Source organism: Balearica regulorum, chromosome 5, assembly GCF_011004875.1.
Source record: "Balearica regulorum gibbericeps isolate bBalReg1 chromosome 5, bBalReg1.pri, whole genome shotgun sequence".
Taxonomy (NCBI): Eukaryota; Metazoa; Chordata; class Aves; order Gruiformes; family Gruidae; genus Balearica; species Balearica regulorum.
In genome coordinates, this window is record NC_046188.1 from 39923163 (window position 1) to 39940363 (window position 17201).

General features: G+C 43.9%; 1 protein-coding gene across 1 annotated transcript in view; it reads right to left on the reverse strand.

The window, feature by feature from the left end:
* Positions 1-15207: 15207 nt before the first annotated feature.
* The window catches only part of LOC104643212 (zinc finger protein DPF3), a 168580-nt gene continuing 166586 nt past the window's right edge, over positions 15208-17201 (reverse strand). Inside the window, exon 12 of the mRNA XM_075754300.1 lies at positions 15208-16787. Within this exon, the coding sequence (XP_075610415.1) occupies positions 16717-16787 (71 nt within the window). The 3' untranslated portion in view covers positions 15208-16716. The remainder of the gene's footprint in view (positions 16788-17201) is intronic.

Consider the following 17201-nt stretch of genomic DNA (forward strand, 5'->3'; position numbering starts at 1 on the left):
TTTATTTACACCTTTATACTCTACTGTTGCAACTAATCTGTGTCTTTTATTAGAACCACCCCAGTGGCAATCACACTATTATTCAATAGATTTGCACTGGAAAAGCGTAGACAGACATTACAGAAATAAAACCAGCAGCAGTCCCATTTTTAGGACTTAGCAAACAAGCTATATGTGTTTTGTTCTGTGTTTCTAAATTATCTCGTAAATTCCCACCACTAAATTTCATCTCTCACTGTATGTAGCATGCAATATATCTTTTTTTTCTAAATGTATCACCACTTCAAAGTTCATTAAGCCATTCCAGAGACTATAGCTGATAAAATTGTCATCTGGGTTCAAGATATTAGCAGAAAGACTAACTCCTCAAGTCTCTGGCACCAGGGCAACGTATTGTCATAAATCCATAGGAAACCAGATTTCATTAGTTCCCTTGGTCATAGAACTAATTGTTTGCTCCTGCGTTGGGCACCTGATCATGGCTGTGGGCAGCAGGAAAACCAGCAGCATTTTAATGTTGTTCCTCTGCTGTGCTTTACTTGATTTTTGTCTCAGGATTATGAGATGCTGCGGATGTAAAACAGCTACTGGGAAGATAACAGCTGCCAGAAACACAGCCTTCTGTTTTGTACTTTGAGCTGTGCATACTGTGTAGAGTTAAAAAAATAGTGCTTAGAATAATTTAAAGCAGAAATCTGTTACGTTCCTTCAAAATTACCCGTGCTTGGTTTAATAGATGCTGGATTAATTGCGTGCTGTCTGAGAGCTTTTGTTCCTCTCTGGAGTGGCTGTGGTCTGTGCCACAGAGGTGAATGCTACTCTACTGTATGGCAAATTTGACATTGAAGGGCTCTTTGTAGAAATAAGACTGCCATTCTCTCCCATTGTCCCTTTGATTAAACAGTGCCAGCAAAAAGAGACAGTTTTGATGGTTGTTTTCATATTATGGGCATCTGGCTACTAAGAGCTGGGCTGAGATCACCAAATCACAAGCCGCTTCAGAGATGTCTGTTTACGCACGCTGATCCCACAGTGATGCAATCCAGAAAAGTATTTGGATATGCACATTTTGGGGTGGGGTGAGGGGGGGAGAAAAACAATTTCTGGGATGTGTGATGAGGCCCATTTGTTGCCTGTGTGTGCTGCTGTTTTCCAGTACCCCTCCTCTGGTACCCAAACCCACAACTTTCCAGTACTCCTGAAATAACCCTGGATTGTGGATGCTTTTCCTCCACTTTTACATCAACAGACTCCCAGTGACCTCTGAGGTACTTTGTGATAAAAATAAAGGAAAACTAATATATTGCACAGTGGACTCATTCATTAACTCCTCCCCAGTTACCACTCCTGTAGCTACTCACATCTGTGTGAATCACCACTTAGTAATGGCTCAGTGATCCCTCAGACACTTTGGCTTTGGTCACAGGGATTCCATTAGGTTATACTGGATTAGGTTGCTGATATCTTCTGTTTGCCGAATAAAATTTAACATCCAGAGTCCTTCCCTGGAGTTTGACCATCTCTTTTTGTTAGCAAGATCTCAGGGAAGAGAGCACTCCCCTCTCTTTCCACACATCTGTTTGGACATACAACAAAGGCTACAGGAGCGTTTTTCCTTGTACTTTTAATTGAAGTGCTTTAATATAAAAAAAAAAGTACATACAAGTTCTAAACTCCCATTTTCTGCAATCGTTTACACTTTTTCTAATTTGCAACAGAATAGTATCTACGTAGGTAGTCAACACTGCTAACAAACTACAGTACAAGTTACTAATAACAGTACAAGATGCTTGGAATACATTCTTGCAAATGTGTATGAATACCAAAAAAATCCTGCAAAGTTGAGAGGTTTCCAACAGCCACTGCCCTCCTCTCTCAAACCCCTTTAGGATTTCACTCACAGAAGGGCTGATCCTTGGCTGGTGCAAGCGGCGGTAGCTCCATTAGCGTCCACGGAGCGATGTCAGTTGTCATGAGCAAAGGGTGTGACTCACTCTGTGCTCAGACAGACACCTTCGGGCAGGGGAGAAACATCATGCAAGTTTCCATGCATGACAAACTGATGGGCCTTCTTGGTCAGTGCTGGTTTATAGCATTAAGCAACATATTTTTCTGAGGGTTTGAAGACTGATCTCTTTCTCCTGGAAGAAATCAGATCAGGACGACTGAAGAACAGTCGGGAGTATGCTGAATTCTCATACCGCTCTAGGTAAAGCTCATTAAATTTCCCTCAAAAAACACCAAGTTTTGAAGCGTAAGAACCCACCCCATCACCTCTCCTCCCCCACAAAAGGCTGGCGAAGCTATCAAGCACTTAATAAAACTGAGTGTGAGATAAGAAGAGCAAAGGTCCTCCACACAAGCCATGTCAAAACAAATCTCTACATACACACATTGTAACGATACAGTCACTTCAGAGTTCAAAAGAAAGGTTCACACTTTACAAAGGAGGGAAAGGGAAAAAAATAACACAAGAAGCTGTCCTTATAGTTATGTACTGGTTCCCAAACCTGTAACCTTAGTCTGTGGCCATCAAAAGTAAACGAATACCAAGCAGCATAGTGTAAACTCCAGTGAGGCCTCACAGGTGGCAGCAACAGGCAACCTGGAGGTAGTGTACATAGCTGAAAAGGAATTCGAAAGATATGATGGGCACTTTTCTCCTATTCTGGTACATTTACATAATCAAAGACATAGTGACAAACACGTTACAGTGAAGCATCTTTCCGGCCTTGTGAGCCCGCCTACTTGCCACCCCAAGACAGGTCACAGAATGGTTTTTCCTCTGAAGTAAGAGTGATATCTGGGGTATTTTTCAGGCAGGTGTCCTTATTTTTTCCCTCAGTTGTTCCAGCTCACCTCTATACTTACCGTGTGACTAACAGGACAATCGGTTTCATCTGAGACTGCTGGGGGGTTTTTTCACAAGCATCGATACAAAACCTCCTTATCACTATTGCCCTGAAGACTAACATTTCAGTGGCACGCTTCAGTTAGCAGCACCCAAAACTCCTCCAGGCTGTTCACTGACTGGCATTAGATTATTTTGGTGGGAAGCTATGGAAGTTGGCAAACTCATGACAGGGTGAGCTTTTCAATCCATCAGCACATTATGAAAAGACTGAACACCAATGGCTGCAGCTCAGAGTAAAGACACAAAAGTCAAGTTCTCTTCTGCTGCAAAGAGGATAAAAGGCTCTTTAGGGGATACAGAAGTTGGCATATTGTAGAAAACATGGTGGTGGCTCAGAGTAAGAAAACTTTGTCAGCTGTATCGCCTTTTCAGTGACTTTGATTCTCTATTCATGTTAAGTTTTAAGTATTCCTAGTTTTATCCAACCACATTATCTTGACACCAGAGTTACTGCATTACAAAAGCCAGTATGATGCAGTCACTCAAGATATACATAAATCATGTATAGGTAGGGGTATGTAGAGCCAGGAAATGGGGCACATTCCAACCCACATTTTGTTGTTTCCATAAGGGCAGGCAGATCTCCGTTAGGTGAGACAGAGATAATCTAGAGCATCCCCAATGTTGAAAAGAAGGATGTGAGTATATGAGCAGATAGAAACCTCAAAAACTAAACAGCAAGAATTAACATTAGTAGAATATCCCCTGCTTTGTAGCTAACCCAGTTGCTCTAAAATATCTCTCAGCTCAAACAATTCTATCATGCAGAATGTGCAGAACATGTGAAGAAAGAGGTGCTCTTCCCCTGTGAATGAAGGGAATGGATGTGCTTTCTCAGTATTGCCTAGAAATTACCCAGTCCACCTGCTCTTCCCTAGCTCACTCTCTTTATAACAACAGTTCTTTTGTTTCAATGGCTAACTGGTAAGACAAGACTATTAATTACGAACAAACTTCAAGGTCAACATATTAGACAACTGGAAACAGATACCCTGCTACTTTTAAAACAAGCGAAGCATTGTACACTTAGTTCTTTTCTGAATCTTCTTTCCACAGAGCAAAGCATCACGAGGGGCAAGATTTCCATCAGTCCTGAGCTGGCACAGCCAGTTCTAAGAATTAAAATGTAGATCAGGCCTTCACAGTCTTTGACTCCTCTGCCGAAAGTGCTTCCCGTCCCCCAGAAAAGCCAGTTTGTTCTGAATATTTGCGTGATGTAGACACTTCTGCACTTCGACCCACAGCAGGTCATCAATTGCTCTTATGCTGGCCACACACCAGTCATCAGGAACACTTTTTGATCACTTTCTGTATTGCTTAAACTACATGCAATAAAATTGAAAGACTCTTTAACCCATACCCAAATTTATCTGTTAGACTAGGAAGGACCACAGGTATGTACTCACTTCCTCAGAAATCAAGTCAGGAACTTGTCACATTGTGGGATCTTTTTTCATCTTTAGGCCGAGTCAAGCTTTAGTCCACAACTGTTGTGTGTGTCACTGACCTTGCACTGAAAGGCCTTTGCACAAGAAACAAACCCAGCTGATTTCATCACCACAGCACTGAGCATCATCCCGGGTAAGAGGCTGAGGACCAAAAGAACCTTTCAGGAACACTTGTCTAAGAATCTTGTCTTCAGACCACTCTGGACCTTCCACAACCCTTATAAATCCCCTTCAGTTTTTTGCAGAAGGCTTCCAAGGACACAAAATCTGACAACATGAGGCAAGACACAAAAATGAGTGATACTGTGGCCGGACACAGACTATGGCTCTAGTCTTTCTGATGACAAGAAGTAGGATGGGAAGACCCCAGCTGGTCCCCAGAGTTCAAAGCTAGAACATTTTCACTTCCAAACTGATGAGATTTGATAGCAAAATCAATAAGGCACCTCAAATAAAAGCCCTCAAGTTACTTTTTGAAGCCATTTTAAGGAATAAACCAGTGCCAGATAAAGGAACAAGCCTCTGAAGTCAGAAGACAGTTCTTGGATGTTTTGCTCCCAAATTGAATTACTCTTAAAAGGGGAAGGGAAGTAACCTAAGAGCCTTTACAGTCTATTTTTAAATGAGGGGATGTTTTTCATTTAACTCTCTGTAACAAAATCATTTGAAAATAACCGAGGAAGCCATGTAATCCCAGATGGTCTGTGTTCTCTGTGGTGAAGCTGCTGTGACTCCACTGCATTAAAAAAATATATTCATTATTCTGTAGCAATTGTCCATGACACTGAGGCTTACAACATAAATATTGCAGTACCTCATCCAGTTTCTATATGACACACCATGTTTTATTGCAGTAATGTCTCATAATAGATGAAGGTGCTGCAGGGTCCTGTTTGGCCAATTGCTATGGGACCCTGGAGTGCACTTTCATAAGGAGGGAATATCTCCCACGGGAAGGGAGTTAAGTTGAGGACTAGATGCCAGGAGAACCAGCTAAAGGCTTCACATTCAATCCTGGGCAAATATTTTCTGTGCCTCATCCTCCCCCCCCTCTCCCCCGCCCCAGCCCCTCCATTAAATTGGAGGTTCATTTCCTCACTTGCAGATACCACTAGATGCAAGGTAATGGAGCACAGCCCTGCTACGCACAGCAGAATGCCTCTAAATCAAGAAGCCAGTGTTTTTCGCCAATGTGACAGATTGAAAAATGCTTCTGGTACTTCCATGAGTGGGTTACTAAGCAACACTTTGGCTTCCAGGGAGTAGCCGTGCTGGATGTGATCTCATGCGCCAGCAGCCTGACCACGTCCCCAGCTGGAGCACTGGGGAAAGGAGGGCGAGCGTGTGCCGGCAGCAAGGCTGCGTGGCTTCACTGGCTGTAAAACTGGTTCCTTCAAGATGAGCTGCAACCACAAAGCAAAAATATCCCAGAGGTGACGATAGATCCGCTCATGGGGTGGCTAAAACACAAAGGCACTGTCAGGACATACCGTTGGGAGAGAAGTAAAGCTTAGACAGTTTAAGCATTACTTGGTAAACGTATGGCATATCCTGGTCATGCAAACTTCCACTTCAGCCTGTCTCAGAGCAAATGATGCTGAAGAGAAGAGGATTGACTCCGGGGACAGATGCTAAAAATGATAGGGGCTGGAAAATATTTCCACGTGAGGAGACAGAGAGATCAAAAAGACTGGAACAGATTAGAAATGGGTAAGAGAGGGGAGGTTAGAGCTGAGTGAAGTGGGGTCTGATACAGAAGAAGAAAATCATGCACTGCTGTTCACTGTTTCCTGATAGAGCAGTAAGGGGCTGTTTATAGAAAATCAAAAGGCAATACACTGAAAACTGATGAATCAAGTCCAAACTCCATGGAGTTAGAAATTTGCCCAGGTTGCTGACTGCTCCATCGTTATTTTTTGCTAAGATTTCTCACTTTCCTTCGGAGCCTGTGACACGGCATCACCAGAGCCAGACTGAACCAGAACTGAGAGTAAACAGACCAGACTCATCTGGGATAGAAACACTTATTTTCTTATACATGTTGGGTGTGCTCAACTATTAAGAAGCATGCATCTTTTAATAACGACTAAAGTCTAAGCCTACTTAGACTGGGTCTCTTTAAGAAACCAGGCCAGCCTCTTGGCTTAAAGTCAATGGAGGAATGTTGATCGAGAACAGCTGAGAATCTGGCCTGTCTTTTAGAGTATTGGTACTCTTTCACGTGTCGATAAATCATGCTCCAAATAGCACCAAGATTAAATTGTAAGGGATAACGTTTTGCCTTATTTTGTTAGAATGCTGACACGTCTTTGCAAAACAATTAAGATTTTCTCCCTCCTCCTTCTTCTCCTTCAAAGTGAGTAACACTTATTATAGGACTCTAGATCTATTTCTGATAGGTGAGCCATATTTACTGTAAATAACATTAATATGATGCATAAATACGTATATATTTGTGTGTATAACTTAAAGACTCCTTCTAATTAAAATTCAATACTACGACACCACACAGTAAGGCTCTACCAATGTATTAATGGGAATGTCACTATTTTGGAATCATTACTTAAGCGTTTTAAAAGTGCACTTAAAAGTTGATGACATCACAGTTTTTATCTGAGAGATCCACTGTAATGGCACAGATTTAGCTTCCTTATATTCGCCTTTTGAATAATGGGAACAATGTTGTCCCAAAGTCAAATAAAGGATCAATAGCAAAGATCCTGACTCAGTCTTCCCCACCCCTCAGTTTTAGTTGTTGATGTTTTTCTTTGCAACCACTTCTAGTGAAAAAAACCACATGTATACCAACAGCACACTCGGTCTGAAATGGCAGATGAAGAAAAGGTGAAGCAATAACTTAACATGTGTACAAACTTCTGGTTCTTTAGGAGATCTGACAGTCTAGCACACATGACAATTTACTTGAATGCTCTTGAGCCTCTCTTTACTTCTGCAATTCAATGAAATAAATTATTCCCAGGCCTGTCCCCATCACTACTGACCCAGGCTGTGGTGCTGGAAGAAAGAGTAAACAGGAGGACTGTTGATCTCTGCTGCAGCACAAAAAATGGAAAGCCATCAAGGTAAAGAGGAAACATTTCTCCCTGCATTTAAAAAGAACATTTTATGACTACAAAAGAGTCTATATGAACTATTGTGTGACCTTAATGGTGAGTAGGGGTTAAGTCAGTGCACAAGTTTGATTCCCTGCAATGATCAAGGGTTTGTTGAACACTTCTAAGGGGGAGATAAAAGCTGATGGTTCGGTTTGGACTTCTCTCTATTTCCAATTTGCTCTTCAAATCAGCTTCAGTACACACAATTTCTGAAATCCAGGAATATATTGTAAAAGAAGAAAAAAATGAGAATGAACCAAGAAGGATATTCTGTAATGGAGCTCAAAGGAGATGACACTTGGAAATTCCTCATGCACTTGCTACGGCCTTCCCAAAAGGATGCAGGGGCATATCTCTTGTGTTATACTCCTAAGAGAGCAACAAAGGAAGAGTACATTAGGCATAACATTCATGTCTTGTCCTCTGATTTTCAGCAAATACTTCCCTTTTAATGTTGCTGGCAAAGTTTGCACTGGCAGTGCATAGCTGACATCAAAATGCAGTCCTGAGTCCAGCAGCAGCAGATGTCTGGGCTGGAAGCAGATCTATGCACCAGCAGAGTTCATGGGAAGCAGGGGGTTTGGCCTTCCAGGCAAAAAATCTTGAGGAATCTAAGGGAAATTCTTATCTTGATTTTCAAGACTGTAGGCACATGGCTCCTTGATGAGAATTAGCAGTTTCAAAGTCTTACATGGCAACAGCAGGAAGAGTCCTATCCACGGGGACGAAACTCCAGACTGTGGTATCTCACGCACAGGTGAGACATGCTAGCAAACATCTCACCCTTCAGACTGCGACAAAAAGGAGCGCTCTCCCAGCCAACCAATTCAACCATTGAAGACATAGAAAGGAGATGAATGTGAAACGGACTTGTCATTCTTTATCACTCTTTCAGAATATAAAGAATAAAACCTGCCCTTCTCTCTCCTTGGTTTCTAGGAAGTGGGGAGAGAGGAAGCGTTTCCTGAGTCACTGTGGAGGTAAAACCTGAATTTGTTACAATGAACTGAATCAGATGGATGACTAGACTGATAGGAGTCTGAAAGAAAATAGCTATACCTGAAAAATCAGCAGGTTTTGGGTATGAAGTGTTTTATTGTTAACTTCAGGCATGCAATGGGAAGTAAGCTGATCTGAAAACAGTAGCTTCCTTATTTCAGCAGTAACAAAGTATATTCTAAATGCACAGGTGAATACTGTAATAATACTTCACATTTTCATCAAACATAGGAGAAACGCACACCAGGTGCCCCCCAAAGCTGCTCTATCGCTCCCCTCTCAGCTGGACAGGGCAAAGAAAATACAACAAAAGGCTCATGGGTGGAGATAAGGACGGGGAGAGATCACTCACCAATTACTGTCATGGGCAAAACAGACTCAACTTGGGGAAATTAATTTAATTTATTACCAGTCAAAATCAGAGTAGAGTATTGAGTAAATAAAAACTAAATCTTAAATCATCTTTCCCCTCACCTGTCCCTTCTTCCCGGGCTCAACTTGACTCCCAAATTCTCTACCTCCTCCCAACAGTAGCACAGAGGGACGGGGAATGGGGGTTGTGGTCAGTTCATCACACGTTGTTTCTGCCACTCCTTCATCCTCAGGGGGAGGACTCCTCACACTCTTCCCCTGCTCCAGCGTGGGGTCCCTCTCACGGGAGACAGTCCTCCACCAACTTCTCCAACGTGAGTCCTTCCCACAGGCTACAGTTCTTCACGAACTGCTCCAGCGTGGGTCTCTCCCATGGGGTGCAGACCTTCAGGAGCAAACTGCTCCAACGTGGGTCCCCCACGGGGTCACAAGTCCTGCCAGCAAACCTGCTCTGGCGTGGGCTCCTCTGTACATGGGGCCACAGGTCCTGCCAGGAGCTTGCTCCAGCGCGGGCTTCCCATGGGGTCACAGCCTCCTTCGGGTGTCTCCACCTGCTCTGGCGTGGGGTCCTCCACGGGCTGCAGGTGGAATCTCTACACCCCCTCATCCTTCCTCCATGGGCTGCAGGGGGACAGCCTGCTTCACCATGGTCTTCTCCACGGGCTGCAGGGGGATCTCTGCTCTGGCGCCTGGAGCACCTCCTGCCACTCCTTCTGCACTGACCTTGCTGTTTGCAGAGATGTTTCTCTCACATATTTTCACTCCTCTCTTCTGCTGCTATTGCACAGCAACTTTTTCCTCTTCTTAACTATGTTATCCCAGAGGCACTACCGCCATTGCTGATGGGTTTGGCCTTGGCCAGCGGCGGGTCCGTCTTGGAGCCGGCTGGCATTGGCTCTATCAAACACAGGGGAAGCTTCTAGCAGCTTCTCACAGAAGCCACCTCTGTACCCTCCCCCCGCTCCCCACTACCAAAACCTGGCCACGCCAACCTAATACAGTGCCTTGATGCACAGTGGTGAACTCACCAAATACCCCAGTGGTGCAGCTGGAGAGACAGGACAGTAACGCACCTCTCCTCTGCCCCACACTAAGATTTGGCCATCAGGATAGCCAAACCGCGCTAACACATCTTGCAGCCTGGCTCCTTCAAGAAAGCCACTGTCCCCCACAGGCCGGGAACACCTCCGGGCAGTGTCGGTCACTTTTGCCCTTGTCTGCAGCACGGTGAGACCCTGCGCCCCGGCTGGCACCACAGGGGACAGAGCTGGGACAGCGCCAGGACTCTCTTTGCAGAACTGCTCCCCAGGAGCAGGGACTCGATGCTTTGGCCTCGGGCTGGTGGCACCAGCACTGGTAGAAAGGAGGCTGTCCGAGCCTGCACTGCCATGGGAACGTGACGGGGAGCACGCTGGGCAGCTGCACTTATAAATCAGTCCCCTTCAGACCAGAGGGTCCCCCTGCCTCTCCCTTCCCCTCCAGCAAAACTGAGTTTATCTTGTGTAAACCAGACTGGGTTTGGTGCCTGCCCTGAAAAGCTGTTTAACTACTGCTGAGGCTGGAGGTCGTTGTTAGTAATTATATCACCACTGAAGATAGATTTGGCTGCCTGCCAGTCCCAGCTCCTGCCCTCTTTGACCAGAGGAGAAGCACAGCCACAGTAACTAAAACTTCTCATTTCCTCTGCAGGGTCTTGGACCTTCGGCATCCAACTTGTGGCTTGTCACCTGCTCCCATCTCCCGCAGCTGGCAGAAATAAGCCGCCTAGGTAACAGCACAGGAGAGTTGGCTCTGCTGGCTCTGCTACAGACTGGGTCTGCAGCACTGTAGTAAACGGCAAATCTCGGTGCTTGCTTGCAGTTGGCGGGCTCCAAGTGCTTTACAAAACCAGCTCAGAATTGCCATCCTGCCTTTTCTCCAGAAGCGAGGTACAGGGAGTTTGGGTACCCGCCCACAGAGGTTGGATACCTGCACAGAGAGTTTGGGTACCTGCCGCAATCCCTGCTGTAGGTGGACATAAACCCTGCACTTTATAACCCTGCTTAGCTGCGGTGAAACGTCACGCTTCCAGGTAACCTCTGACTCTCCTCGCCGGCCGGTGCCTGCCACAACCAGCAGCGCTGCTGGACAGGATGTCTCCCATTCAGGTCAGCCGTTAGTAACCGAGGCCTAAGTGCGGCAATGAGTATGTGAGCATCGCTGCCTGCTTGGCCACGGGTTGCTTCTACCGATACCTCTTGTTGTGGGGGCCGGGGCAGAAGAGATACAGCACCCATCAGCTCCTGCCCAGCAGTGGTGGTCATCCTGCCCAGCTGCCTAAAGAAAATTAACGCATGCTTCCCTTGTCCTGCCATGCAGTATATCATGTAAAAAGTATGAGATGGTAAAATCATAACAAACCCAGAACTGTCTAGAGAAGAGCACTTTCCTGTCCTGTCTGCCTGCTCCTCTCCACAGAACTTATTTTCACAAAAATATGGATCTGATCGACTGTTAAAATTTCAGGTGAGGACCTCCTCTTGTCCAACTCTCAGCCTTTGTAATAAAATTGACAAGACAACCCATCTTTTAATCATCTCCACCATAAGATTTGCATTTTCTGCCCTCCCAGACTGGTGCCAAATTGTTCCAAATATAGTCTCTGTTGCTTTGTCCAGTTTTTTTATATATCAGGAAAACATAAAGCATTTCCCCCTTCTGCTCTGAAAGACAGTTTTATAGACTAACAGTTGGCATTGCCAACTGATTAGATAGATAGACAAGTAAGATCAACCAAGCTGTTTCACTCTAAAAGTGCTCCTAGCATTCAAGATTTTAACCCATTTTATTTATCTTCTTTTACTTTTAGATGAATCAGTTGCATCATGTTAAAAATTCCTATCCCTCCATAGCTGCTAAATTTCTTTTAAGCAGATACTGTAAAGTTTTCGCTAATGCAATTTCTTGACATGCTGGAACTGAATTAACCAGCCACACAGTGGTGGATATGACACTAAAAAGGAAAATTTGGAAAATTTCAATTCAGATAGACCTGCAATACTTTTAAGCCCGCATTAAATGTTTTATGTCAAATGAAACTATTTAAGTATTTTATTTTGAAATTAAATTAACTTTGAAATTCAAATATTGAAGTGATTCATTCTAAAAAGATTGAAACAAGCATTTTCAACTCTTCCGATATTCCCCCCCATATTTTCTGTATGAAATAATTTGCCAGATTGAACTTGGATATGTGAATAATTGTCGTTCTCTCAAAAGCATATTTTTTAAAAATGAATTTATTCCATGCAGAAAAATCATGCCCAGCTCTACCTGGAATTTCTTTGCACACTATCCCTCCAGCAGTGACAAGCTTAATTAATATTCCTTTCTATCCCCATCCACTCCTCCCCTCCCAAATGACCCCTGTCAAAACACATGCTGTAGGTGTAAAGAACATGCAACAGCCCCATAACACTGCACAGTGTGGGAGTCTTCCTTTGGGGCAGAATTTACTAAGCTCCTTTTAAAGAAAGGTGAGAAATAACGATTTCAAAGCTATTCAGAGCAACGTTTGCTTCAAAAGAACACACTTAATGGTGGCTTTCCTAGCTCAAGAACTGACCTAAGGTATGTTTACAGAAATGCTGTAGACTCAGTCCAAAGACACGTCTATGGAAGTACAGTTTGGAGGCAGAATGGAACCCGTCTTATGCTTCTTCCGAGCTACAGGGGAGGCTCTGTGATGGCAACACGAGCTCACCTCCTCAGCGGTACGACTTGGATGCACCCCCTTTTTGGTGACCATTTCTCCACCCCTCTGGTTTCCGCAGTTGCCACTGCAGCAGCTCCCCTCCCCAGCCAGCCTGCCCACCATGGGGCAGAAAACTGGGCAATGCAGCACGCAAATGTGGTGGAGGGAAAGCCGGAACCAAGCCGGCGTTTCGTGCAATATAGTCTGAATTGTTCAATCTCTGGAACAGCCTGAGGTAGCTAACACCAATGTAGCTGCCATCGTGGGCATGAAGGAGGTAATGTGCAATTTACTGCATCAGTAAAGGCGATTTTCTATAAATGATCTTTTTTAGGTTCTCCAAAATTAGTTAAAAATGAGGAGGATTTCTTGAATATGTTTAACATACTCTAACGCCATTACGCAGACACAGCTTGTTTTTAAACACATCCTCTCCCACAGTAAACATCTGTTTTTATAATGACAGGAAGACCAATTACATCATCCAGCCTGACTTCCTCTATAACACAAGCCTGTTTCAGTCAGACATTCCTGTGATTAAATAAGATTGCATTTAATTAAAATATGTCTTCTGGGAAGCTGCCCATTCTCAAGTTGAAGACTTCAAGGGATGCAGAATCTACCATCTCCCATGGTAGTTTGCCCTGATTTGTGCCAAAATGTCACTCGCCTTGCCTACCCAGAAAAGTTTTGAAATACGCAGAGTTTGATCACCTCAAGGGCTGCCAACAAACCTGCCGTAGAAGGAGAGAGAAGCATACAGAGCCAGAGTCCTCCCGTTGTTTGCTGCCCAGACCAGATTGCTGCTACAAGCGGTTTCAAGATTTGCCTGACAGCGGATGGTGTCAGGTCATGCAGGAAGGGCGTCCCCGAGGGGATACCAGGTGACAGGGAATCACTCCTCGGAGTTTCAAAACTCCTCTTCCTCTTCCTCACCCCCATAGCTGTGCCACAACCTCTCCACATCTCAGTAAAGCAGAACCTGGTGGATCGATTAATATTTCTACAGTGTGCCAAGATGTATGGCTCTGAACGCAAGCTAAAAAATGTCACTGAGAGGTCCGTCCCAGCCCCTTATCTTAGACTGAGCTGGTGAAGAACAAGACTGTAGCTGGAGGAAGTTCTCAGCATGGGAGAGCTGGCATCTCATCTGCTGCCAGAGTTACCCACCTGGCTACACGGTGACACAGCACGAAGCTGAGGAGATGAAACGCAGCTGGACCACTGCGGGTAAGTACCCTGTTACACGGATCTCAAATGGCAAACAACACTTTGCCATTGAAGATCTAGCAATCTCTCCTTCCGTCACACCTCATTGGTGATGAAACTTCAGCAAGGCCACTGAGGAATATTTCCAAACATGAAAGACACTGTTCATTGCAGAATGGTTGTGGGAGGAGAAAACAGTCAGAGCTATGGATCAAACCCTCAAAATAGGAAAGCAGGTGTGTGTGCAGAACATAGCTCATTCAGCTATGTCTCCATCACTGACTTTCTGCACCAGCCTATCCCACCAACAAGGCTGTGATTAGCCACTGCTGTCTCCCTAACACACTGGCTAAAACAATATGCATTTTCCTCTCCATTTGATAATGCAGACATTGTCCTACTCTTCTCCCAAGGTCAATGCAAATGCCAGGAAACTGGAAGACGATGGCTCTTTTTATGATGCAGCTCCTTAAGCCCAACAGGCCTGGTAGCTGAGCACCAGCCCAAACACTAACCCACCTCTGCTGCTCGCACTGCCAGCACCACCACAAAACTTTCCTCAGCTCCTGTCCCTCTTGCCAAAAAGATCGCTTTTCATGAGAAATCCCAGCAGTGTCCTGGTGGATACATACCTGCACTCCTGGCCAGAGCAGCAACAGGACTTTGCATCAGCCTGAACTGTGCGATGGTCCCAAAGTGCCAGGTCAGCAGGGTTCAACTGCACCAACAGATGGGTGCAAATGCTCATGCAGATGAGCTGTGGTCCCCAAAATCCCCCAGGGCCAGGGCAGTTCCAGGCTGAGAGGAAGATGCTTCACTTTACATTTCTACTAGAGCTTTGTCCCAATGGGTACCAGACACCCAACGCAGGTCTGCGGGCTCCTGCTTTACCCTCCCCGCACCTGACGCTCAAATTTCTTTGTTTTCTTGGCTTATCGAGGGGCAGTCACACAGAAAGCCTAAGGTATTGAATGAATTTCACAGGTAGCCAGTGCAGCTGCTCCAGGAGAGATTTGGTCCAATATGACTAGGATAAATACTTTCTAAACCTTACTAAAGCCTTTTTCGAACACGTTAAAATACCCCTGCTGCAGTCTGAGAAGAGGCTGCGACAGTACATGGGAGAATTCAGCAGCTGACACGGCTACTTGCAGCGTGCAAGCTGAACGAAACACAAAAGGTGAAGAAACTATGTAAATAATGAGGGAAAGTGCATTAGGTCAGTATAGCTCATTCTAACTAAGTGTAATTAGCAGGAGAAGGAAGGAAAATTAGCTCACCAATATTCTTTCCAATGTCTTTTCAAGTGTTCGGGGACATTTAACTTTGCAGAAAAGTTTCAACGAATATAAATGTGCCAAATATAATCTTCAGTGTCCTTACCTACTTGTACAAGCAACCCGAGTCACATGCTGCTTGGGATTCTCATAAATTTATATTATAAACCCACTTGAATCTATGCATAGAAAGTAATACACATCATACCCAAGAAAATGGTCGTTCTGGGCTACTTGGCAGTTCAGGGAGTTGCAGGTTTTTAGCCTTAAAGATGTATCTGGTAAAAATTCTTTAATGTACTCGCTTGTCCTCCTAGTGATTTCTTAAATTATTCTAAGAGACTCCACTGTAATAATATTTTTTCAATTCATGCCCTTGCTTAATGTTTCTCCATTTCACATGTAGAAATTTGTTTAAATAAAGTACAACTATTTCTATTTAAATTTTAACATCATTATGAAAATCTTTCTTTTCATATTAGGTTCAGTAAATTATTCCATTCTTTAGAGCTGGGGAAGGTTTTTTGCCAAATTATCACATCTGCCAAAAATGCAGTTGTAGAGAATTTGAGGGCAAAATTATTTGACAATTCAGCTAGATCTTGATAACTACTTTAATAAAAAACAGTAAAACTTTGGAAATGCCAGGAGTACTGATTAGGCAATTCCCCAAATAAAATGCAACATTCAATTTCAGAACATATTAGTTTAGAAATTTCAAAAAATTAATCAAAAGTGCTTCAGTTGACCCTAAGCCAAAGTTTTTTCCTTTTTGCAGCTTACTTTAGATATTGCTCAGAAAACTGACAATTTTATTTTCTGCAATGAATTTAAGATGCCATTTTTGTTCAGTTTTCTGAGCTAAACAGCAAGTCAGTTACATGCATAACCATTCACGATTTTCTGAACAAAAACAAAATTATGAGTCTGGACTGTATGCTGGCACTGCAGCAGGAGAATGTGCCTGAATATCCTGAAATACCAAAGATAGTAGACTTTTCTAAGCATCTCTGTGTGTACATATGGGTAGTGTTCTTCCTTCAGAGACACTAAAATCAGATTTCTAAAGATCTGCCAAATCAAAGCACCCCCAAAATTTTTGATCAGTGCTTCTCTCAGTGACAACATGTTGTTCATGACCCAGGAAGTCTTCAACTAATGCAACTCTCAAAGCCCCCTATGAATACAAAGTGGTTGCAGTAAAGAGATTTCCAGTCAAACCTGTGAAGAGAAACAACTGGTGCTGCTCCCAGCAGCCAAAGTACTCACCAATAATTCCTTGGGAGATATCTTATTACTTCTTCTTCAAAAAGAAGACTAAACAGAAAGCACAAGGCCACACAAAATTGACTTCTCCATGTCGATATAACAACCCTCCCCTTTCTATAATGCATGTGAGCCTGTAATGGTAAGCAGCAACCATGCATAGCAGTGAAGAGATTTCATCTGGAGCATCAGGAAAGTACACGGTCCTTCTAGTAGAGCCCAGGAGGTATGGCATTAGTGACAGTGAATACCACAGACAACTTCTTCCTGTATTTGAGTGTCCGTTCGTTTTGATGTGGGTTGTGTCTTTGTGTTCTGGATGGGAATTGTGTGCTGGTATGGCAACACCAGGAGCAAAGTGTTTCTTGATTGCTGGAGCTCCTCAGGCCTGGAAGCCAAAAGCTGATGCTCTCTCTCTGAGCAGCTCCCGGCACAAATGACAACTCCAGCTCCCTGCAAATGAAGAAATCCTTCTTATAGGAATGACATCAAATCCAGGCACTCAGAGTTTATGACAAGATCAGCCTGAACAGGATATCAAATATTCCTAACGGTAGAATTGCCTGTATTTTTCTGAAGCAGGCTCTGCCACCCTCGGTCTTGTGTATGTAGGCTCTACACAAGTTATAACACATCTGGGGTGCACATTGCCACCAGGTGTTTTATATTTTCATACATCCAATACATCACTTCCCAGTCAAACAGAAACCTTTAGCTAATTATTAGCTTCATTTCAAAATTTTCTCCTCCTGATTTAGTTTCCTCTTTATCAAAGTTACAAACATTTAGCTCCTGAATGCATGATTGATTTGTAATTATTCTTGTCTCACCCCTCATGTAAACCGCAGTCATTTGCACTTGCGTGTC